The sequence below is a fragment of the Alligator mississippiensis genome, chromosome 11, assembly GCF_030867095.1.
Source record: "Alligator mississippiensis isolate rAllMis1 chromosome 11, rAllMis1, whole genome shotgun sequence".
Classification (NCBI taxonomy): domain Eukaryota; kingdom Metazoa; phylum Chordata; order Crocodylia; family Alligatoridae; genus Alligator; species Alligator mississippiensis.
This window is the reverse complement of record NC_081834.1, coordinates 32846898-32872351: the sequence shown is the minus strand read 5'-3', so window position 1 is coordinate 32872351 and position 25454 is coordinate 32846898. Positions and strand designations below refer to the sequence as shown.

The following is a 25454-nucleotide window of genomic DNA, read 5'->3' as shown; positions in this document are numbered from 1 at the left end:
ACAGGGGCTTAAAACATGCGAGAGTGAGCTGTTTTAATCAGAGCAGCTGTCCAGGAACTACTATAATTAAAACACCCCCTCACCCCTGAGCACATATATAGGCAACTAAGGTAAGTAAAGTACAGAATTGTGGCTACTTTGGGAATCTGTGCAAGTTCTATGTATATAGTTCCAATTTTTTAACATACTGCCATTGGCTGACTTAATCATGTTACAATACATCTAGATGATGCTACCTAATGAACAGAAGTTGGTAATACATAAGGCTCCCATGTCAGGGGCATTCCCTTAGGACACTGCGGTGACTGAACAGAAAACCTGACACTCTGTCTAGAGCACTGTTTCTCAACCTTTTTAGGCTCAAGACACCTAAGGTACTCTAAGTAACTTTTCTGAAATAAGAGGCAGCCCAGTTCAGAATAACTGGGTAGAAGAACACAAAAGGAACAGCATTACTTTATTCCCCCCCTTCCTTTTAATAGTCTAGATTTCAAGTTAAAATATCTATTAAAAACCTCTCAAAAATCCTCTTTTTTTAAAGAAAGGATTATTACATAAAAAGTGCTTTTAAAATTATTCACAGAATGCCCCTGGACAGCTCTGCCTCTTCCTAGTCTCTCTTACAAATCGGGGTGTCCTGTGTTACTTGGGGGGGCAGGGGGCAGCTAAGCAGGTATGCAGCACCAGCTAGCATAGCTCAGCTCTAAGAATCTAACACAGTCCAGGCCTCACCCACAGCTGGGGAAGCAGCACTCATTCTGCCAGGTGGAATAGTCCTTGTCAGAAATCCCAACACATTAGGCAGGGCCTAAAAAAGGCAACCACAGGATTCTACCCTTTTAAGCATTTTTTGTCATTGTTTTTTTAAATAACCTTTTTGATCACTGGCAACTTAATTCTGAGACCTGCCTGCAGAGTGTATATGCCCCTCATATTTTGCAGCTGGTGGTACTGTGCAAAGCAGAGGGCATTCCTGCTCCTGCTTTCTTACCTCACTGTACCACAGTAAATGAAGTAATTGGGTTCATGTCAGTGATGCACACTGTCTCATCCCCTTCTCACCTAAGAGTTGCAGCACTCCTGCCAGCTCTGCCTTGAAGTATGTGCAACTAGGCCATCCCAGGTACCCTACAGGGAGCAGACTGGGAAGTCTACTGCCCTCTTCAAATTCTATAGCTCTTTATTCCTTGAACTAAGATTGCCTAAAAGAGGCAGCCTGCTGAAAAGTCACACACTTTAAATTAGGGGTGGGCAACTATTTTGGCTGGAGGGCTACTTAATGAGTTTTGGGGACTTAAAGGGCCATTTCCATCTCTCTCCCACTCTTCTCTCTCTGTCACTGTCTCCCCACCTCCCTCCAGAACCAAGCTGGATCTGTAGTTTGCCAGGAACCCCAATGCTCAGCTGTGGACCCAGACGAGGACTTCTGCTGTGGCAGGTGTGCAGCAGCAGCTGCTGTGGGTACAGCTAGCAAGTTCTGCAGCCCCAACGCAGAACCTGCTGGCAGTGTCCACAGCTGACAGCCATCCACCCAGTGTAGCAGAAGCTCCTGCTTGGATCCAAAGCTCATGCCACCAGCAGGTTCCAGGTCCAAAGTTCATACCACCAGCAGGTTCCAGGTCAGCTCCAGATGGGAGTTTGCATTGTGCTGGAAGGGCAGAGCATCAATAGTGGATACAGCTGGCAGGTTCTCCTTTGGGGCTCCGAACCTGCCAGTGGCATCCACAGCTGATGCCACCATGTACCACCCTTTCAAGAGCTGATAATGATGGGTGGAATTGGTCCCACCTGCCCACCCAGCACAGTGGAAACAGCCCCACCTACTTGCCCACCACCACATCAAGAATGGAGCCCAAGCTGCCGGCTGCCTGCAAGCCAGATCCAATGAGTTGGCACCTGCCCACAGGCAGGCCAGATCCAATCTGATGGTGGGCCATATTTTGCCCACACTGCTTTAAGTAAGTAAATGAAGTCCTTCCTTACAACAGAAACAGCTGTAGATTGGAAACCTGGGATTAATCTGTGATCTGAATTCCTCTGCACAGTGCAACCTGTTTGTCTGAGCTCCCTGCTCTCTTCCCCTCCTACTGCAATCACTTCCCCCTCTGTTCTAGTGTGTATCTCCTGAAAACCAAGGCATGCAGAGCAGTTCTTGGTGGCAGCAGCATGTACCTCTAAGCTGCTACCACAACAGTGGGGTGAAACTGCACTGCATGTCTTATCCTTCAAGAGGCATGTTGGCACTGAACTGAGAACAGCTGCATCAAAGTGGTGCACCTGGCCTGCATTATGTTATTATATGCAGCTTTCTACTGCAGCCACTTCACAGTTTAGATCAGACATGCTTCTTAAAAAACTGAGGCATGTGGGGCAGTTTCACCCTGTGTCCATCATGGTACCCTAGAAGGTTCTTGCAGCACCCCAGTTAAGAACCACTGGCCTAGAGACTCTGATTTAGAGGCACTGTGTGAACTCTCCATAAGCTCAGGAAGCTTAAGAGTATAGCAGTCCAGCATGACGGAATTCAAACAGCAGCCTGCTGAGCGCCCAAATGGGAAACTTATCCCAAGCTAGGACAATCTGAATGCGAGTCTTCTAGCAACAATTTTTCACATATTAATGGGTTTATATTAAAATTCTGGTGACAACTCAGGACCTAGCTTTTTTAGTTCACAGAAAAGATTTACAAAGTACTGTTATGCAAGAGATCTTAAGCATCAATATGCACATGTAGTTTAGCTTCAACTTCCTGCATCTAAACTTAAAGTATATGCATTTGAAATGCACATTCATTCAATTATGTCATGTGAACTTTTAGACTCTGAGCAGAGTTTATTTTCAAAGAAATTAAGTTGTCACTTTTTTTTTGTTTTTAGGGAAGGGTAATTTTAATTTTGTAAACATTTTTCACAAACCTTATTTGACTTAAACTGGACTCTTGAAACTAGTGAATTTTTCTTTAAAAACAGTTTTTAAAATAAAGATGTAAAATCTATAGAAATTTGATTTTTATTTTTTGCAAATAATTCAACTAGCTCCATTGGTAACAGCAGTTAAAGCACAGCTCACTAGAGACTTTCAGTGCTGACTTGACCTCTAATGAAATCAGTTCAGCTAAAAGCAGAAGAATGGTGTACACTATTGTTCAATAGAAGTCTCCAGCCTCAGAAAACTAAGATAAGATTTGCTAACAGTTTTCAAGTACCTGAAGGCAACCAGAGAGAGAGGATGGAGATGGGCTTTTCTCTGTGGCTGTAAGGAACAAGACTAGATGCAATGGCCTCAAGCTGCAGCAGAGAAAATTTACATCTCTGAAGTATAAGACACATGTGAATGGTTGAAAGTGAAGTTGTCATGGGTGCAGATGAAGTAGATGATTTGTGCAACCTGTTGGTGCAAATCTGAGTGTATTCCATGTACCTGTAGAGAGCTGTGACTTCATAGTACAGGCTGGTGATGCCCATGGTTGCAAGTAAAGACAATAACACACACACGCTTCCCCCTCCCCCCCAAAACAGCACTCCCTTTCTGACCTCACTGTCTTTGTTTTCAAGGGAAATCTACCAATCTTTAAAAGGTGAGCTTGGGCACAGAGTCATAAGCTGGCTGGACATTAAGAATCAAGGACTGAACACTGATATTGATTTTCTGTAACACTCATCTACCAATTCCTAATATTCTTCCTACACACTACAGCTCCTCGCTTTCGTTGGGTCTTAATCTCCCAAGAAAAAAAGCTTCCTTTCTTCTGCTAACTATTTATCTGCTACCCATGGGAATTTCTCCCCACTCCAATTTCACCCACTGTTCTTAATAATCACAGCCTACTTCCAGGGTTCGAATTACACTCCGACTCTTAGGGGGCATGGGGGTGGTCTGTGGCAGTAGCAACTGGAAGGAGCAACTGCCACTGCCTAAGCTGCTCTGAAAGGTGCAGGGTAGGTGGAGGCTCTAGTCTCTTATGTGGGGAGCCCAGCCCCCCCGCCACCAATATTTCAAACCCTGCCTGCTTCCCTACTCAGACCTGAGGAAGAATGCTTTGCATTCAAAAGCTTAGTCTAACTTTATCCCAACTATCTGTGCAGTTGGTTCAATAAAAGATAATCATCCAAATATGTTCTTGCCTCTCACATAACTCCTGGACCATCACAGCTATATAACATCGCTCTAACACTGTTGAAATAAGAGCCCTTTCCTTTTAAACTGCAAGATTGTGAGAAATCTGAGAAATTTCAAAATTTCCCCAACTGCCTGCCTGCTCTGCAGATCAGCTCATCGCCAGTGGAGCCATGGAGCTGCACATCTGGCTGTGCTGCCTTTGCCTCGGCCACAGAGCTACAGCCAGTTTTGTCTGGGCCTCTGAACACAGTAGTGGTGCGTAGTAGGGCTGTGCAATGGTGATTAGGTTTGGAGGAGATTATGCCTGATTCAGTGGCCAAATATCTGAATCCGATTCAAATCAGGATCAATTCAGGAGTCCAAATCAATTCAAACCTCTCAATCTTTGTAAGAGATTCAGAGAGCTTTGATGATTCGGGCAGTCCCTGTGGCTGCAGTGGGAACTGCAGCTGACTCCAAACTGGTTAAGTACTAGGGGCAAGGGAGGGGGAGGGGACCATGGGGGGACCCCTGCCAGCCCCACCAGCCCCCTGCTGCTCCCCCAGTCCCACCACAGGTACCCCACCCAGGTCAGCTCTGGCCCTTGAAGAAAAAAAATCCGAGAAAAGCCCTGGGACTCACTGCTCCTGCAGCAGCCTCAGAGCTTCGGGAGCTCATGCATCAGCTGAATCCGAATCTGAAGTGAATAATAGCCACTTCACACAGGCCTAGTGCATAGTAGCAGGGTCCAAGAAGGGCTTCCTGACACCTAAGAGCATTGGTGAGATGGGAGTCCATGAAGGGTGGTCGTTTCTAAAGGAAGCGATTCTTCGGGCACAGAGGAAGACTATCCCAGGATGAGGGAAAAGGGGGAAAGGAGTCAAAAAACATCCTTGGCTAAACAGGGAAATCCAGGGGAGCCTAAGGGCAAAAAAAGAAGGCATACAGGCAGTGGAAGCAGGGGGAAGCTACCAAGGAGGAGTATACCTACTTGGCCAACACTTGCAGGGGGGCAGTCAGAAAGGCCAAAGCAACTACAGAGCTGAGGCTGGCAACAAATTAAAGACAACAAAAAGTCTTTTTTTAGCTATGTAGGGAGTAAAAGGAAAGCACAGGGCAGCATAGGACCCCCACTGAACAAGAAGGAGCAATTAGCGACAGACAGGGGAGACAAAGCTGAGCTATTCAATGAGTTTTTTGCCTCCATGTTCCTGAACAGGGCTCAAGATAAGTCTCCTAACGGGTTCTTAGATGGGCAGAGGGATACCAGACCACCAACTGTTGATGCTGGCTTGGTGCAGAGCCACTTGGATGGACTGGATGTGTTCAAGTCAGCAGGCCTGGATGAGCTGCATCTGAGAGTACTGAAGGAATTGGCCAATGTCATAGCATAAGCACTGGCACAGCTGTTTGAGTGCCGGTGGTGCTTGGGTCAGGTCCCCGAGGACTAGAGAAGGGCCAATGTGGTCCCTATTTTGAAGAAGGGAAGGAAGGAGGATCTGAGTAATTATAGGCCAGTCACAGTCCATCCTTGGGAAGGTCTTTGAAAAGATTATGAAGGAAGGATCTGATTTGTGGGAGTCCAGAGGGAAAAATAATGCAGCAGGGAAACCAGCATGGATTCATAGTAGGTAGATCATCCCTGACCAACCTGGTTTCGTTTTATGACAGGGTCCCAAAATGCTTAGATGCAGGAGTAGAGATGGATGTCATTTTCTTGGATTTTAGCAAGGCCTTCAATACAGTATCTCATCCCATTCTCATAATGAAATTAAGAGGCTGTGACTTAGATGTTTACACGGTTCGGTGGATGGCAAATTGGCTTAGCAGTCACACCCAGAAAGCAGTACTAGATGGGTCAGTATCGACATGGAAGGATGTGGGCAGTGGGGTTCCACAGGGTTCAGTCCTTGGACCTGTACTCTTCAATATCTTCATCAGTGACTTGGATGTGGGTGTGAAGTGTACTTTGTCCAAGTTTGCAGACGATACTAAATTGTGGGGTGAAGTGCACACTCTGGAGGGTAGGGAACAATTGGAGGCAGACCTGGACAGGTTAGGGAAGTGGGCAGTACACAATAGGATGCAGCACAACAAAGACAAGTGCAGAGTGCTGCACCAAGGGCTCAAAAATATCCAGCACACCTACTGGCTGGGAAGTGACCCTGTCAGCAGCACAGAAGTGGAAAGGGATCTCGGAATCATAGTGGACTCCAAGATAAACATGATCTGTCAGTGTGATGAAATCATCAGCAAAGCTAACAACACTTTATCATGCATCAGCAGATGCATGACAAACAGAACCAAGGAGGTGATACTTCCCCTCTATGCGGCATTAGTCAGACCGCAGTTGGAGTACTGTGTCCGGTTTTGGGCACCGTACTTCAAGAAGGATGTTGATAGACTCTAGAGGGTCCAGAGGAGGGCCACTCGTATGGTTATGGGCTTATAGGACAAGCCTTATGAGGAGAGACTGAGGGACCCCGACCTCTTCAGCCTCCACAAGAGAAGGCTGAGAGGTGATCTTGTGCCCACCTACAAATTCATTAGGGGGACACAGCAAGGGATCAGAGATGCTCTGTTCACCTTACTTTGGGGTAACAAGGAATAATGGGCACAAACTGACAGAGCAGATATAGGTTAGATATCAGGAAAAACTTCACTGTAAGGGTGGTCAAAGTTTGGAATGGGCTTTCAAGGGAGGTGGTGCTCTCCCCTACCTTGGGGGTCTTCAAGAGAAGGCTGGATAGGCATCTGGCTGGGGTCATCTTACCCCAGCACTCTTTCCTGCCTAGGCAGGGGGTCAGACTCAATCTGTTGAGGTCCCTTCTGACGCTAGCATCTATGAATCTCACTGCTGGCACTCTTCCTCCCTCCTTTCCAATTGTGAGAGGTGGTGGTAAGGGGGGCAGAAGGAAAGCAGGAGATTATGCAATTCTGGAGGTGCAAGAGATCCCTGTACTGCTGCAACCAACTATGCAGGCATTACATACAGGTTTATAGCCCTACTAGGAACTTCCTTTTTGAAAAAGCGGTACTGTTTTATAGCACTTGCACCCTTTCTGTACCACTACAAATAGCTCAAATGGCTATGCATGCTTTTTCTAGCACCAAAGGTGTATTTAGTGTTACAAATGTAACATCTGTCTATGGCCTGTGAGTACATGAGTTTTCACAGAAAGAAAATTCAGTGCTGGAAATTATGTGTAGAAAAGTTATTTTTTACATTCTAATCCACACAACTTAGATTTAGGAAACTGTAGGGCTAGGGACAGAAGTTACACATAAGCTGATTTAAGTGATCAGAAACTGGTTTAAACCTGTAACAGAAGAGATGTTTAGTGCACATAAAGCAGTTTGAGAAAGGCTGAAACCAGTTTGAGATAAACCTGGCTGAATGTAGGATCAGATTTAACTGATTTGGGTCAAACTGTTTTATGCAATGTCTGTCCCAAACCCCTTGCTGTTTTAAGATAAACCAGACTCCCCCAGCATCCACGCACACTTTCTGGGCTGGGCGGGGCTCTCTGCTCCACAGTAGGCCTGGCCCTCCCCCCTGCTCCCTGGCTGGAGCTCTGGCAGAGACTTGCAGGCACAGAGCATCTGCCTGGCTTCTGCCTGCTAAGCAGGGGTTATTCCCACCACCCCTCTGCCTTACACAGACACCTCAGCATTAGCTAGCAGACCACATGCTGGCTACCGTCGGTGCTGTGGGAGACTACAAGGTCAGACAGACCTTTTGGTGCTAATCAACAGGTAGCATAATGTCCTTCCTTGGAAAAGCTGTTTAAGAGAAGCTTGGAGAGAGTTTTTGTTTTCTTAAATGAGCTGATAAACACTGAGTTAGGGGTGATAAACATTCTCTGCTGAGATGTTTAGAAGGGAGAAATAATCAGAGCATCCTGCTGGAGCCTCACCACACCCCCCCTCAGCTCAGCCCTGTTGAAGGGAAGGGAGAGCTACTCTAGTGCCCCCCAGCTTCTAGCCTGAGCCACTGCAGGCATGTGCCTGCATTTCTAGAATGAAAAGGGAATATCTAACCACCTCCAAATCAGTTCAAGCTTTGCAGGTTGGATTAACCTACAAAGGTTGAATCAATTCAGGCTGAGGCTTTTTGAACGTCTGTCCCTAGCCTAGAAGTGCTGTATTTATGCACAACACAGTAGCCCATTTTCAGTGGGCACTACTTTTCCCCTTTTTCATGTAACAGGCCAGGGAACACAACAATGCACTGAAAAATATTTAAGCTGCAGAAGAATAGCCACCCTAGAACTTGCATTTCTACTTAAATCAAAGCAACTTAATACAAATTCATCAATGTTCTTGTCATTACTTTAGTGTCATTATAAACCTACCTAAATGTTAACAATTTGAGGGGAAAAAGGGAAAAACAAGCCATTTTAAATATTAGCCAATCAAGATGCATTCAAGGGCCATGATATAAAGCCCAAAGGTAGTTCTGAGTACTAATTCTTCTTATAAAGGATTTGGACAAATGTCAGGCCAGTTTAATTACCTTAATAGGGGACAGCATGTAAAAAACAAATGAAGAAAAAAACCTTGGACTAAATCAGAGGCGTAACTGCCCAATACGGTGCCCTGGATGGCAGTGATGCATACTATAGTGTTCAGAACTTTGCCGTTGCTAGGAAGAGTTCACTTTTTTTTTTTGGATGCCAATGTATCAAGTTGCCATTAAAACACCAGTTCTTAGGGGCTATGAGGAGGTGACATCTCCCCCATAAGCAGTGAAGAGACTGCTTCTCTGCTCTACTCACAGCTAGAGCCAGGAATCACAGGGGGATGGGGGGGGGGGGGGGGTGAGTTGTCTCTTGGCTCCATTCCAGTGCCCCTCTATTCTGGGCAGAGCCCAGGGCTCCGGCCCTGCTTGGCCAGTCATCAGTACCCTACTTGAACTCGTCATTTGTTGCCTGTGGGTTTGACGACTTCATTTTCATAATGTGAAACTGCTAATCTTAAAGAGAATTACAACTTCCCTCAATGTAAAACTGGTTGGTATTTACAGACAAAGCATTAAATAATACACTACATAATAAGGAATACAAAAGATACATTAGTGGGGTAGAAGAGGAGTCAATTGAGCACACTGCTCTTTAAGAGTTATTTAATGTTTTTCAATCCTTCTTTAAATATCGAATGGAATCATGGCAGCCAGTCAGATGTGTAAGAGGGAGACCTATGACAAATTATTTAAGCCATGAATAAAAACATTTTATTCAACATGTTTTAGTTTTGTGTAATTGATGTACCACAAAGTTACAAGTAAACAATTTTATAAACAGAAGAAAATTTTATTCTACATTAGTAGCCACACATTTTATTTGAAATGCTTAAGAGTCATATTAACCCCCTCATCCCCAAAATATTCTGACTAGCAACTGAGTGAATGAGTGCCTAAGAGACCAGATCACTTCTAACAAAAAAACGTGATCTGAGTTCACTAAAACACTTCTGTTCCTACCTCCATTTAATAGCTTAACACATTAAAAAGAGGAAAATTATTTTCATTATGTTAAATCACATTCCTTATTGACCATTCTTACAAGGGAACTGTTTAAACAGCTGTGCAATTTCTTGTTTTGAATCATGAAACTTAAATACTGTTTAGGTCTCTACATGCAGGTTTTAAAAGGAAGTCAATGAATTATGGGTTTTTACGGAATCACGTCCTTAGTTTAAGTAGTTAAAAGGCAGATCAAAAGAGAAATACTATGAAGGAAATCAGGAAGAAATATGGAAAATGTTTACTCCATTATTCCAGTTCTTGCTGCGTATGCAAGGAGAGAGAAAAAAAAAGAGGAAAAATTAGAAATATGCAAGGGGATCATGAGTGGTAGTTGATATCTAGAGGAGATAAATGCAAGCTAGTAATAAGGATGCTAGCTTCAGTTGTCACTTTTGAAAACAGGCATTTCAAATCAGTTATCAAAAAAATCAAATCTGATTTTTAATATAAGACCAGTTACAGATAAATCTTAGCTAGTGTATTCTTAAAATGTTCTGTTTCCTTCTTTTCACGTTCACCCAAAATTAACTAGATTCAAATTTGAGGATTTGAGAGAACAAAAAAAAAAAAAAAAAAAAAAAAAATTCATCATTAATAATACACCACCCACATCTAATGTCATGTTCTTGTAATTTGCTTTATCACCATATGTCTTATATAACTGTGGGTCTGTTACCGTTGAAAACAATGTATGGATCAACAGATAATTATGAAAGAAGCTACTTTTAGTGAACTCCTACTAGTTCACTAAAAGTGAGCTTCTGGATCCTCATTATAGATGTTTCCTATAAAATGGGAGGTGTTACTGCTGGTCCATACATTAGTTCAATATTCTTCAGTTCCTGACATTGTTAATAGAATTAAAAATATTATTGTTGGCATCAAGTCTGTCAAATAATTACATAGAATAATGTTTTAAAAGATTTATATTGTAACAGTGCCTTGCTTGTGAATCTGGGTTGGTTTGTTTTTGATAATTACAAGTAACAAAATACACCCAAATATTTTCTGCACAAATTGCCTCACAAACCTACTATGTTCACTTAATTTTTAAGTAAGGGTCATGCTCCAATATAACAGAAAATGAACAGATGAGCAACTAGTGAGTATAAAGCAAAAATTTAAAAGGTTGTGTAATATTTTCTATATACTATATATTTTAGACAAGCCTGCATTAAGCAATGCTGGATTGCTTATTTTATCATCTTCCACAAACACATGCACCTGCTTGAAAAGTAACCCTCTTGTTTATACTACCCTGTATTACAAGTTATATAATTTAGTTTCTATTGAAACTAGTGCAACTTATACCTCAAAGAGATCATAACCTTCCGCTTCACCCCTGTTATATGGACGGATGATGCCATCTTCATGAATGAGACGTGGGGGCCGGAGATTAGATACTTCTTCAGTCGACTCTGCCACTCTGTCAGAGAACAATTCAAATGTGTTCAAAACTACTACAGGTTTCTTTGTACTGCAATTGTTCGTTACTTTCCTTTACTTCTAGTAACACAATAGCTTATTTAACACAGATTTTCTATGTCCTCAAAATTTAACCCTTCAGCTTACACAACCTGCTTTTCCTCATTCAGACTCCATGAATGATGCAATATAACAGATCTCACAGCAGTCAACAAAAGCTACCATAGTACATAAGTAGACAATTATGAAAGACCATGCTTATGGGAGACAGTTCTTCCTAGTATTAGACAATTATGACTTTTGTAATTTACAGAGTCACAGCTTTGGTAGCAGTTTCCAAACTTCTACGGACAGCGAGTCCTACCTTGCACTGTTAAATCAATCAGACATTTCTGGAAGAAAAAAAACCCACCCTTCATCTCTGAAATAGCAGTGGTGGAATTATTACAAAAAAGAGTTAAACAAACAAGTGCACCTCTGCATTCAGGAGCAGACAAACAGACCCAAGGGGAAGCTTTGACATTATGCTTTTTTTAAATGTAGATTTTAATTGATAAACATGAAGCACCATTTTCATTATTGTTTAGTTTGTGCTTGGAACTAGTTCATACTCTCCATGAACAGTATGGAGTATAGTGAAGCCATGGACAGTCATTACATTTCTAGCATGAAGTGCACCTTTGTAGGGCTACAGAAATGAAGTGTACAGCTCTTCAGGTTGTTCATAACACTGAAGATGCCAGAAGTGCCACAATATTAGCATTTTCAAAGAGGAGCTTCTCAGTTGGGCTGCACTTCGTAGTGCTATGTGTAAATGTGTTCCTTAACAAGAACGGCCACCCATGCCACAGAAAACAAAGGAACATCACCAGTTCCTGCAGGAAGCAGCTACAGGAGTTGTTCCCTGCCCCACAAGCACAAGAAAAAAGTCACGCTTCCCATAAGCGCCTGTTCTTCCAGCTGCCACTGCCTTCATGGGATTTGCCTGAAGGGACGGTGTGGCAGAGAGCATATCCCCACCCCTCCATGGGTGACTGCAGTTGTGCTCGACAGCCCAGGTTGTTGCCCTGGGACTGATTCCAGTCCTGGGGCCACAGCTGCAAATCACAGACCCAAGCCTTCCTACAGTTAGGGAGAGGAAGTAGGAGTATAGAGGGATAAGGGAAAGGTGGCACTGGAAAAAAGGATTTTCTTCCCCCCTGTGTATGGTTAGGTCAGGGAGCATGCTCTACCTCCCCCCTCAAGCACAACCTCAGTTCACCAACAGGGGTATGAGGGGCACAAAGAACATGGCCCATCTCTCCCTTAAGTCTTGGGGAGCTACCCCCAGCTGATGCCTATGTGACATCTGAGACAGCTCCTCTACCACCAAGGTGGGCAGGGGCAAAGGAATAGTTCCCTATTGCCTCTTGGCTGGACAGTTCACCTTTGAGGCAACTTTCTAGCCAAAGGGCTGAAACTTCTGTAGGCCCCACAATGCTACATTTTTCTACTGCTACAAAGTACTGAGACCCTTTGTAGCACCACAAATGAACACCTGTCCACACCCTTAATTATTAGACAGTATCCATCCTGAGATTATAGCGCTATTCCTTCAACCCTGCTTTGGCACATTCTTAGGCAAGTAGCCTGTAAGTACTACAGACATCCTAACGCATCTAGTATCTGAATCATGTTAAATGGCTAACAAGCATGTTATTACTAGATTTCCCTGAAACACATGTTCAGTGTAGGATTAAACCAGCAAACCCTTATTTTCTTCCCTACTGTTTTACCTTTGGATTCCCTGAAAAGTACTGCTTGCCATATCTATGATGCCACCTGTTGGACGAGCCACAACACCAACAAGTCCCTTGCCAATTCCTTTAAAGAATCCAGCTGCACCTTCTTTTTTAGCTCCTTCAGAAAGAAAAAAAAAAAAATAGTACTGTATTACATATCTGAAGATCTAAATTGAATAATTCAACCGCATACTGCTTTTAATATTAAACTGGAACTCAAAACTTTTTTAGCTAGATGACTACGTGCAACTCAACTCAAAAAAAGGACTGACAAAATGGAACTTACCTCAGAGCACACCCTGCCTGTGATATTACTGCTCCGAATACATTTTACACCTCAATAATCAATTATTTAAAAAAAAAAATCAAATCTGATTTTTAATATAAAACCAGTTACAGATAAATCTTAGCTAGCGTATTCTTAAAATGTTCTGTTTCCTTCTTTTCACATTCACCCAAAATTAACTAGATTCAAATTTGAGTATTTGACAGAACAAAACAAGAGAAAAAAATTCATCATTAATATACCACCCACATCTAATGTCATGATCTTGTAATTTGCTGTATCACCATATGTCTTACATAACTGTGGGTCTGCAGCTGGGATAACAAACATGATTCTAGTTCTTTATATGACCAACACGTGACTAAAATGTTAAGTTCTCAGATCTAGCTGCACTAGCATTTCTCATATGACAATGCAGTTCTTCCATAGGTATGACTAAAAAAAAAAGCGGCATTTGAAACTTTTGTAGTTACATGGGTCTAACTGAGGTCAAAATTTAGTTTCTAAAGTCTTGAGTACAGGTGACAATGGATTTGTAAGAAAAGAACCACAAACTGCAATTCAGTTAACTTGTTGGTCTCTGATAAATTAAATGAAAAAATACTGCAAATAACTAATATTTAAACTGTTAATATGCTAAATATTAGGAGATCTGGGATAATTGTGAAACATTCTTCTTGTACTATCCATCTCGCTGATTAAGCAGTAGCCTTAAAGTAAAAGGGTAGACAGATAGCAACCATATCTATAGCAAAAGGTAGGAGTTGCAAACAACTGCTATATCTGAATGATTCTGCAGCCATGCAGACCTGGTAAAAGGTCTGCAACTAACCCTGCTTCATTCAGGGTCAAAGTTGGGGTGATTCAGCTAACCCGTATCACTAAAGTAATCATGCAGATAAAAAAAAAAAAAATGGAGCTTAAGAGTTGATGCATGTTCCCAAGCAGCAGCTCCTCCTCTTCTTTTGATGTGGCTGAAATGCATGTTTGTTCATGACCAAAGACATGCATAACATTTAGCATCAAACAAACCAATTATGTTTCATTAAGAAAAACAAATAATGAATTGTAATGGTTAAGACAATGTCATTGCTAATGACAAAGCTGCTAACGATGCTGAACAGTTAGTATCAAAGTACTGCTCAGGCTATTCACCTTCTTCCCCCAAACCCTTCCCCCCAGCTCCCACAAAGATGAAGGATTCTAATTTCTGAAAGTTCATACTGCTGATTATCTCTTTACCATAAACTGTAGTTTTCCAGTTTGTTTTACACTGTTGAAATCATCACAGAAAGTCAACTGAAATAGTTTGCAAAAATAGCAACAACCTAGATTTCCATTGCAGCTGAAAAAACTCTGCAAATGAATATCTAAACACACTTTAGACCTTAGTATCTTTATAAAGGACATTAAGTTCAGTTCACAATTTCTCACCAAGAAAGAAAATTACACAGCAGTAAAATATATTGGCCTTCCAAAAAGGTATGTATTTATATTCATCAGTGTAGCATAACCATTTGTCTTACCTTCAACAGGTTTAGTGATGATGCCAGTTACGCCACCAACAACACCCTGAAATGAACAGAAAAAAACCCTCAAATAAATCCACATTTGAGAGCTGGGGAATCTGAAATCTTATTCAGCCAGTAGATGGCTCTCTTGCTTTATTTTAAAAATTAACATTTAGGTGAAATGTTCAAAGTACCTTTCAAAGCCTTCCCCCTCTCTACTTTTTAAAAATTAAATTCCTGGTGACACTATAACCAAACAAATAATTCTTAGAATGATTAGAAAGAAACTAATAAAATTGGCCACGCAGGTTATCATCATCTTCTTAGCAATAACCCTCCCTGTTCACATCACAAACACTCTGATCACAATGGACAGGGGCACCAAGAACTTAACATTAAAACAACCATTCATGTAACTTTTCAGTTAAGTATTAGAAATACTCAGGCTAAGTGCAGACATTTGGCAGGTGGTCAGAGGGCCAGGGATTAGGTGGAGGTTAGATCATATTAGAAATGGCGACCTGATCTAACTTAGTTTGCCCAGGTGCAGACTTTACACTTAGACCCGGTCTAAGACACATAAGTTGGAAACCAACCTAAACCTGTAACAAAACAGAAGCTTCGTGCACACAGACCAGTCTAAAAATTGCAGAACCTGGTTTAAGATAGACCTGAATTGATGTATACTCAAACTTCATTAATTGATCTAGATTAGAATGGTGGATTGAACTTCAGCAGTTACTTGCACAGCCCCAGAGAGGGAAAGCCAAGCCCCTCACACCCAGTCCCAAGGCAGTGCTTTACCTACCTACCCACCCACCACCCTGACACAGGCTACTTTCAGCCCTCCCTCCTGCCCAGCCACAGCCCTGCTGACCAGCCAACACTCCACCAGCCCCTCCATCCCACAAGCAGCTCTGGGTGCTGGTTCCACCGTGTTCGCGGATACCAGGATGCAATGAAGCAAGCAAGTTCAGTATACATAAACCAGCTTCAAAACAGCTGAAACTGATTTAAGATAAGCCTGGTTGAACGTAGCATGAGACTTAACTGAATTGGGTCAAACCGGTTTATGGAACTTCTGTCCTAGATCCTTACCTAGTTTAAGTTAAACCAGAAACCCCCAGCTGGGCTGTGCTGTTTGCTACAGCCAGCAGGGCTGGCCCTGCCCCTCTACTATCCAGCCACAGCAGGTACAGGGCTGTGGCCAGATGCCAGCCCAGCCTGGCTCCCCAAGGCTAATGGGACAGGGAAAGGGTTTATTCTCCCTTCCCTCCAGGGACTGCAGCCACGGTCTGCCTGGCTGGGTGGAACAGCCCTTGTCAAGCTAACCTTACCCTGCCTTGCCACGACAAGGGTGGGGTCATGGCCAGAGCCAGCTGGCATGGCCCCACCAATATCACCAGCTGCTGGCAAGGCTGGCAGATGAGGGTGGGTGCAGAGGGGCCAGAGCCCTTCCCAGCCAGCTGCAGCTCGGACTGTGGCCAAAGGGAGCTGTGCAGCCATACTGCTCCCAGCACCCCACACCCTGGCTGGGCGACACCGTCATGGAGCTGCAGCCAGCTGGGAAGGGCCCGGCAGGGCTGGCCTGCAGAGGCAGGGCCCTTCCCAGCTGTCTGTGGCTTCATGACAGCCCAGCCTGGTGGCACAAGCAGGGGCTGGCCAGGCAGCGGCATAGAGGCCACACTGCTGTAGCTGTTGGAGAACACCCTGGCACCCAGATTGGCTGTACCCACAGCTGCTGAAGCTGGCTTGGAGGTGCCAGCAGGCCTGGAGTCCAGCAGCCACCCGCTGTGGGGGCTTTTACGCCTGCAGCCACCACCACAGCACCTCCTAACTGTGCACTGGCTGGGGTCACCAGGGCTTTCTGCCTCCCTTGTCTCCAGATGCCACTGCCACCCCTGGCACACTGTTCTGGGTGGGCAGGCAAAAAGCTTCAGCCCAGCACATGGAGCTCTGACTCCAGCTCCCAGCTGCCTTCCATCCACTCTGACCACTCACTGTGATGAGCAGCCCCTGAGGGTGGGCAGAGCAGGTGGAAAGCAGCCAGGAGCTAGAAGTGGGTCTCCATGCACTGGGCAGCAGCCACTAGGTTGAAACTACTGGTTTAAGCTTCCAAAATTAATTTCCAGTTTTCTGTCATCTATATACTGTAGCCATTGTATGGTTATTTACAGTTTTCAATAAAGCTACCTTTTAAAAAAAAAAATAAGATAGACTTAACATGGGCCTCATTTAAAAAGAGGTAGTTACAAAAGATAGCTGTTACATCTTCAGTGTATTTGTGTTAAGAGTAATAGTACTTACTATTTTAATATACTATAGTCCAGTAAAAAGTCAAGTAGAATTGGGTTATCCTATCCTTTATCAGAAATAGGAAGCCCTTGGCAGACAACAAAATTGCCCTAATGGTTAACTTGATTAGTGGACTGACTATTAAAGAGGGACTGTTAACACCTGTGTAATAAACAACAAGGGGTCCATTACCAGGCCACTGACTTCTTAGCTACCTGAATAGTAATACCAGTGGTGCCCCACCCCACCTCTGCCTGCAGTAGCTTGGGAAGTGCTGGAAAAAAGCCACATGACTGTCCTAGATTTCACACTGTACCATGTAGTCACCCTAAATCATAGGTTGAACTAGAATTCCATACACGTAACAGGCCTTTTCCTCCTTTAGCAAGACTGTCACCAAAGTCTTTAGGTTGACGACCCATCTCCTCTCTCCGCTTCTGCTGGTACTCTTTGTCCATAGTAATAGCAGCTAACCCTTTTCCAACAGAACCAGTGATCCGAGATACCACTCCAGCTGCTCCTCCTGTCCATCAAGCAGAGAGCACAATATCAGTGCCTTTATAATTTGATAATCAAACTACACTAGGCTATGAAATTCAAGGAAAAGTTCTTTTTATTAAAGTTGCCAATGTGATAATAGAACAGTCAAGTATACTTAGTGGATATTTTTGGAGTACCGAACTTCAAATCTCAAACTTACTAATATGCTAAAAGCAGTATTTCAAGACATACCATGTTAATCTGAAATATTTGTAATAGACTTAAGTTTCATTCTATTGTAACAGTTAACAAAAGAAAGCTACTAAAAATAAAATAAAAAACCCAATACTGTCTTGGATATACATTCAATGGTCCAAATTGTTCTGGGAGTTTAATGTCTACCAAAGCTTCATCTATAAAAGCACTGTAAGGTCAAGGATTCATGCATTCTACAGAGTTGTATCTTGTTGCCTTTCCTTATTTTGAAGTACAGAAGCGCTCAATCAACTAGATCAATGATCTGGAAACTGAAAAAACCCCAAACTCTCGGAAGACCAAATGGGCAATTTAAATACCTATGCCATTATTTCCAAAGTCATTTGAAAAATTAGGGTTTGGAAGGGACCTCAGGAGCTCATCTAGTCCAACCCCCTGCTCAAAGCAGTACCATCCCCAACTAGATCATCCCAGCCAAAGCTTTGTCTAGCCAGGTCTTAAACACCTACAAGGATGGACATTCCACAACCTCTCTGGGTAACCTGTTTCAGTGTTTCACTACCCTGCTACTGAGAAAGTTTTTCCTAATATCTAATCTAAACTTCCCTTGCTGCAACTCGAGACCATTGCTCCTTGTTCTGTCATCTACCACCACCGAGAACAGTCCAGCTTCAGCTCTTTGGAACCACCCTTCAGGTATTTGAAGGCTGCTATTAAGTCCCCTCTGTCTTCTCTAGATTAAATAAGCCCAGGTCCCTTGGCCTGTACCCATAAGTCATGTAAATATAGGGGGAAAAATCCTCTACAAAAGATATTACCTCACAGTACAAAAAGGAGAGAAAGAGGTTAACCCAAAAACACATTTGTCAAAATAGTGATTATTTAAGTACACAATACATACCGACTGTGTGACCAAGGAGACTTCTTACACCTATCACAAAACCTTCAGCAAATTCTTCTGGTCCTTGAACAGCTCCCTAAAAGTTGAAAATTACTATAAACAAAGAATGCTACTGACTTACTATAAAGACTATACCACTTACCCTGCTAACACTCTTCCAAAAATCAATTAGCAACTTTTGTACGTTGGAAACAACTGGCTCCTTTAAAACAAGCTGTCTTTGACTAGCAAATATCAATCCCCCCAATTCTTCACCGAATTGTAGAAACCCAAAACAAGTTATCAATCTTTAAACTTACTATCAAAATAACTAGCTAAATAAAGAAAAAAAAAAAAACTATAATACTTTTACCTGGAAAGGTTCATAAAAGAAAGCCTCAACACCTTCAGACAAGCCTCTGATCAAGCCAAAAGGATTTCCCAAAACATCTAAACCCAGCACAAGAACATACATCTGCTTCAAGAACTAAATAAAAACAAAAGTATACAAGGTCACTATCAAGTGTTGTTACCTATATCACCCAAGTTAGAATAAAAATATAGGCATATAACAGCTTTAAAAATATATATTTAAAAAGTGAGATAATGTTAAACTGCTAGTTCAGCACAGAAGCACTTACAAATCTATCTGTTCAAGTATGAAGTCAAATAAAGCTTACTCATTTTCCCCCCCCAAATGCTGAGTGATTACTTTTACCTAAAAATATATTTTGAAAAGACCTGTTTAAACAAACAAACTTACTTGTTCACTGTAATGTCTAACAACTCTCCACATAAGCTGATCTCTCTTGTAAAACTGATATTTAATTTCAAAGAAAGCAAGTCTGAAAGGAAGGCAAAGAACAAAAACTTTCAGAGGATAAAATTCAATATTGTCTGATAAAAATAACAGTAAGACCTTCTGGGCAAAAACCCCCACCCCTTTTAATATTCAAATTATAACACAAATGTAAATGAAATAACTAAGACCGTACTAGATTGCATTAACATGAGCTAATAATATCTAAGGTTCTACCAAAAACCATTCGATAGCCCTCTTCCCATTTACCATCCCTTTCTCTTAAGCTCAAGACATTATTCATTCCTTTAAAACAAAAAACCTCCAAATACCACATTCATTTGTGGACTGCAAGTCAGTTACATTCTTCCTAAAACAATCATGCCGTACATGCTATCAAATAATAGGCAGAATGCAAGGCTAACTTTTATAAACCAGCACTATTGGCTTACTTAAATATAAGATCATCCACATCGGTCAGAGTAGCCCCAATACTTTTCAACAGCAAGTTGACAGAATGGATAGTGATCATTTCTTTGTCCTTGTCTGACGTTTCTCCCCCTGAGCCCAGAGACAGACTCAAATGCAGCTACAAGACAAACATTTAAGAGCAAAATATTCAGTGTGTGAAATCTAACATTCAAGTCAAATATAAGAATTACTTACTTGAACAGTTACTGTGGAATATACTTTAAAGGCTAATAACAGAATTTCTCCAACAAGTTTTGTATTCCTGCTTGTACACAGACCTCCTTAAATTAAGCGTCTTCAGACAAAGAACTGCTGAATAGTTCTAATGCTTCTCAAGTTACAACTATATCCATCAGTTAGTGACGCAGTAAGCCAGAACAAATGTGACAAACCCAGCTTCTGACAGAAATTTAATATTAGTGAAAAACAATTTCTTTCAATGCTTACTATTACAGATCATTGGACATTGTTTTCAGTTGAGCTGCAGAGATTCTATAGCATTTGCGTTTAGTACTTTAAGCTCTGGGTCTCTTCAGATAACTATTTCCCTTGCTCTTTGTAGAGCACATCTACATTTTATTTCCCACCTTGGAAGTAAGGTAAGAACACCTTTTTTTAGTTCACTCATAATAACCAGTGTACTACACAACTGGGAATATACAGCAGATGAATTAAAATTTTGAAGCTTCTCATAGTCTTTGCCTTAAAGTTCTTTCTTCCCAATCTTATCACTTCAACTAGTTTCTGAACCATGCCTCCATTTTATTTTTTTAAATAATGGGACCACTCAGATGAATTAAGGAGACTAAAATACATTCCTTCTCTCAAACTTATTGAAACAGCATCTTTAAATTCCTAAAAGACATTTAATAGGGCTAAAAAAAAATTGTAACCATCTGAGCTACATAAAGAACTATGACTGATTTCATAAAAAGCTCTACATAAGAGAAAGCAAACAGGTAATTTAAAGAAAAATGTTGCTTCATCAGTCAAATCACTGCAGAGAAACAAGTACTACAGCCAAATTCAAAATTAGAATGTAATAGTTCTACTCCAAAAGGAACACCACACTGGTAAAGAAAAAACGAAAAAAAAATGTTTACATCCTTGACATGAAAATCTTGATTAACAGTATTACTTTAAAAAAGTTAACCTCTTCCCTATTTCTATAACAAGGGACTATATACTTTATACACTTCCTTGTTTAGGCATCCATTCATTATACCCTGATATTTAGGAAGCAATTTTTACTAAGTGTAGATCAAACAAAACAGATATTTTCTGATGAACTCCAACTTAAGCAAGAAACTTTTCTACTTGATAATGAGGTATTTGACTAGGCCAGAGGTGGGCAAAATGCAGCCCGGGGGCTGGATGCGGCCCGCCAGGCCATTCTATCCAGCCCACGGGGCCCCTAAAAAATTTAGAAAATAAATATTTATTTGCCCTGGGCTGCTTGGTCATGTGGCCATCGATGGCTTGCCAAAACTCAGTAAGCGGCCCTCTGCCCAAAATAACTGCCCGCCCATGGACTAGATCTAGTGTCCTATAAGCAATGAAGACCAGCATGAAGGGCTGTATTACTGTTCATTTAAGTATTTAGTTAATCCAAATGTCAGGCATAATGCATTATAATTAAGAATTTAAGAAAAAACAAATATTCATCTTTCCCACCCCTACACGTACCTTTATTGGAGATATATGAAAATGCTCAAAGAAGCTGAGGGCCGACATGTCAGATAGAGAAGATTCCATTAATTCAGCGTTAAGAGCATCTATATCTTTCTGGATTAATTTAGTCTGTAAAGCAGTACGGAATTATTAAACAAAATAAAATAAAAGCCAACACTCATTTCCTTGGCTTTTATCTAAACTGAAACAGGAAAAGACTGCTTTGATAAAAGCAAAATCAGTAGCTGCTCAAAATGGTTATAGCACAGCCAAGTCCTCCAAATCAGGAAGCATATATCACATTAAAATTGATAGCTATGCCAATTCCTTCTTCTATCCAATGGAAATAAGCAACACCTTCTAGATAAGAGGTGTCCAAGCTTTTTGAATGTGGGGCTGGATCATGAATGTTATCACCCAGTGGGCCGGCAAGCCATATTCAAAGACCTCACAGGAAGCGGTATCACATCACGCCCCCTCCCCCAAACGAAAGTACAGTGTTTACTTTCGTTTCCCGTCGCTGCATCTCGGGCCTCAGAAACAGCTTGGAGGGCCACATGGCAGCCCGCTGGCCGTATGTTGGACAAGCCTGTTCTAGATAATTCTGTGATACAGTTTATCTTGCAAAGCATAAGTTTTATTTTGACACAGGTATAACTTGTCAAATTTTATTTCATCTTGCTTAAAATTTCTCATAGATTACAGTTGTTCTAACTCCGCTTTCAGAAATGAGGTACCAAATATGGCCAACATTTATTTGAAGCATTCTTCTCTTTAAAATTTCAGGGCTACTCCCCTAAATTAGACAAGACTTTCAATTTTATCTGGGAGACAAAAAATATACAGAGTAAGCCAAATGATTTCATCTTCCTTCCTGAGCTGATTATGTTGGATTTTGCTCCTTCTGAAGAGGTACAGATTCCATAAAAGTAATTTATCCTCCCATCTATTCTTCATGTTAATTTGGAGGCCCACCTAACTAGGTACTTTTTCCATTAAACCTAAAAAATTCTTCCATTCATTCTACTTCAAAACTGCCCATGAGTTTAAATGTGGTAATTATGCACAGCACAAACAAATAGTCCAACAACAACATGCATACCCCCGTTACCCAAATTCCTCAAAGCTAATGCTAGAACTCCCAACTCTAAAAACTTAAGAGAATAATCAAGGACTCTCTACAGTTCTAATTACAATAAATTCTAATGAATAAGGTTAATATATGCATTAATTCATTTAATTAACCAAGTAAGAAAAAAAACCCAACACACAAAAAACAATTATTCATCTCTCCCCAACCCTCAACTAACACTGAGTGCTCTGGTACAGTTGCATAGATTTGATGATTTTTCTGAAGTTTGCTTAAAATCTGGTTTTCAAAATACAATATTAACTAGATAATAAATACGGTTTTTTAGACGTCTACAGTACCCTTTGCCTTTCAGTTTCCGGGTCTGTGGATGGTGTGAACAGCTCAAAAACTGCTCCTAGAAAACCTTGATCAATTTTCAAAGCCATTTCCTGAATTAGAACCATAAAGTATCTAAAAAGTGAGAGAAAAGGAAAAAATATATTTAAAAAAGCAACAGCATATGCCTCATATGTCTTGGCTGCAACATGCTTGGTACTAAATTCTTAAGGACTTGTTATGGAAGGTTTGTAGTGCATTATGGGATGTTTTTAATAACCTATGTCAAAACAGAATATTTCTATGGAGGGGCAAAGTATTTATTTCTTCTCTGACCCTCTCTCCTCCTCCTCTAGCCAGTAGGTTATAGTCACAGACATAAAAGAAGGGAAAGAGGTAGAAGCTGGAGAGCAAGGGGAGAAGAGCAAAGAGATTGTGGAGAGGGGAAAGTAGGGGAGGTGCAGAGGCCATGGGGAGCTGGTGACAGGGGCAGCAAAAAGGCTGAAAGGTCAAGTGGGAGGGGGTAGAGGGCAAGGGGACTACCTGACACCCCTAGCCACTGCATTCCTACTGTAAAGGGGCAGGGGAGAAATGAATTTAAAAGACAGCCCTCCAATAATTAGATTCTATACCTGGAAGACTATAAACAAAATTTATAAAAATTTCCCATGTACAGAATCTAAATTATTGGAGGGTTGTCTTAAATGGTCAACTTAGATTTGAGGAAATACAGTAAATCAAAGAAAAAAAATACAGCTATTTCTCTTGAGGCCAACAGTTCATTACTTAGTTTTAAGCAATTAGTGCACCATGCACAATACAACATGTGTTCTGAAGTAATACAGCTCAAGTCTGGAGAAGTAATCTGCATTTTTAGGATAATGGACATACTTGTCACCTCTACTTACCAAGGGAGGTAGTTACTAGGGCTGTGTGAAGCTTCGGTCGTTGATTCGATTTGGCAGAGATTCAGTGCCTGAATCTAAATCGAATCAGGAGATCCTTTAACTCTCCCAACTGAATCAAAACCCTCCAAATTGATTCAGAGAGATTTGACCATTCAGACAGACACAAGCTTTAAATGTTTTTTCTACATAGCTGAAGGTACAAGATGGCTCGTGACTGCTGAGATAGTAGGGCAGATGGAGCATCCCACAGGAATGCAGGGGGGTCCCCAGCATGCTTGGCAGCAGACCCAGAAGTGGATCAGATGCACTTCTGGGTCCACTTCCAGGTCTGCCAGGGAGCGTGCAGGAGGGTCCTGCCACCCAGTGACTGGTGCCTCCTGGGTCTATGGTGGCACCCGGGGTCCTCCCCACAGCCAACTGCAGAGCTGGGTAGGCACGGGGGGGCCCCCCCTACACACTTGGCGGTGGACCCAAAGTACTTCTGGTCCTCTTTCAGGTTCATCACCAAGCACATGGGGGGGCCCCACCACACTCCTATGGGATGCTCCATCCATCCCACCATTGCAGCATTCACAAGCTGCATCTGGTACCTCGAGGTATGTAAAAAAAATATATTTAAAGTTGTTTCTATAGCCGAATCACTGATTCTCTGAATCAGCATCGAATCTTCAGATTCAGATTTGGCCAAATCAAATCAAGGACAGTGATCCGAATCAACTAATCGAATCACTGTCCCCGATTCAGGCCGAATCTGAATTGAAAACAGCCTGTTTTGAACACTCCTAATGGCTACTACTGCAGCTGCAGTACATGCTATCACTAAGGGAATTTTTACACATGCTCCGATGCATTCAGATTAAATTAAAATAGAGTCTGCTGTTGGAGCGCTCTAATCAGAACACTCCAGCATCTCACATATTCAGCATCTACATGTTTCAAAATGGCAGCAGGGTTGCTTTAACCAAAGTTTGTCAAACAAGCTTTAGTTAAAAGTGCTCTCATTGCCATTTTGAAACACAGGGACACTAAAATGCCTGCAGTGTCTTGTGTATTCAATTTGAGTGGCTCCTGAGAACCGCTCTAGTTAACGTGCACCTCCCCCCGGCCCCGGAGCACATGTAAAAGTGTCCTAAATGACCTCATTCTGCTTACCTGGGTAACTACCTGAGACAGCTTCTGAGAAAAAAAGTCAATTTATGATAGAAATATCTTCTAAAGATGCTTAAACAAACAAAAAAAAACAAACTAACTTACTCTCAAAGTTCAGTACCAAAACTGGGCTTGTTTTAATGCTAGCTTTGAAATAAGGTCTTTAACTAAATCTAAGGTTACTCAGAGGTATTAACTCCATAGGCATTACATTTACTTACTTGAACTGGAGTACTTTACTGTACTCATTGAATCTGGTAATGATACTGATATCAATGAATGGCTTTGGCTCTAACAAGAAAAAAAGAGTACAAAGTAATTAGTATATTCCATTCTGTAGTTAAATACAGACATTTTATGCAATTACAATGTAGTTCAATTTTCTAATCTTAATTTACCTGAATCTAAGGCAATCGACTTGGGAGGGGCCACAGGGTGAAAAGCAACAGGAAACATTGAACCTGGTAACTGGTTATCAACCTGGAACATATTCACAAGAACAGAGTAGTGTTTTGGTAAAAGTAAAGGTGAAGTAATATTTCCAGTTTT

At 41.7% G+C, this 25454-nt stretch overlaps 1 protein-coding gene across 3 annotated transcripts in view; it reads right to left on the bottom strand.

Annotated features, from left to right (window-relative positions):
• The window catches only part of VPS13C (vacuolar protein sorting 13 homolog C), a 157411-nt gene that overhangs the window by 8011 nt on the left and 123946 nt on the right, over nucleotides 1–25454 (bottom strand). Inside the window, exons 68-80 of one of the 3 annotated variants that reach the window (XM_059714787.1) lie at nucleotides 25304–25385; nucleotides 25127–25196; nucleotides 22872–22983; nucleotides 21456–21569; nucleotides 19751–19887; nucleotides 19263–19344; nucleotides 18873–18986; nucleotides 18521–18596; nucleotides 17283–17446; nucleotides 14644–14689; nucleotides 12826–12949; nucleotides 10937–11051; nucleotides 9103–9886 (exon numbers count right to left, since the gene is read on the bottom strand). In XM_059714787.1, the coding sequence (XP_059570770.1) occupies nucleotides 9872–9886; nucleotides 10937–11051; nucleotides 12826–12949; nucleotides 14644–14689; nucleotides 17283–17446; nucleotides 18521–18596; nucleotides 18873–18986; nucleotides 19263–19344; nucleotides 19751–19887; nucleotides 21456–21569; nucleotides 22872–22983; nucleotides 25127–25196; nucleotides 25304–25385 (1251 nt within the window). In that variant the 3' untranslated portion in view covers nucleotides 9103–9871. Of the gene's footprint in view, nucleotides 1–9102; nucleotides 9887–10936; nucleotides 11052–12825; nucleotides 12950–12997; nucleotides 13065–14642; nucleotides 14690–17282; nucleotides 17447–18520; nucleotides 18597–18872; nucleotides 18987–19262; nucleotides 19345–19750; nucleotides 19888–21455; nucleotides 21570–22871; nucleotides 22984–25126; nucleotides 25197–25303; nucleotides 25386–25454 lie in introns of those variants that run through there. The other 2 variants (XM_006275348.4, XM_059714788.1) reach the window with 2 other exon arrangements.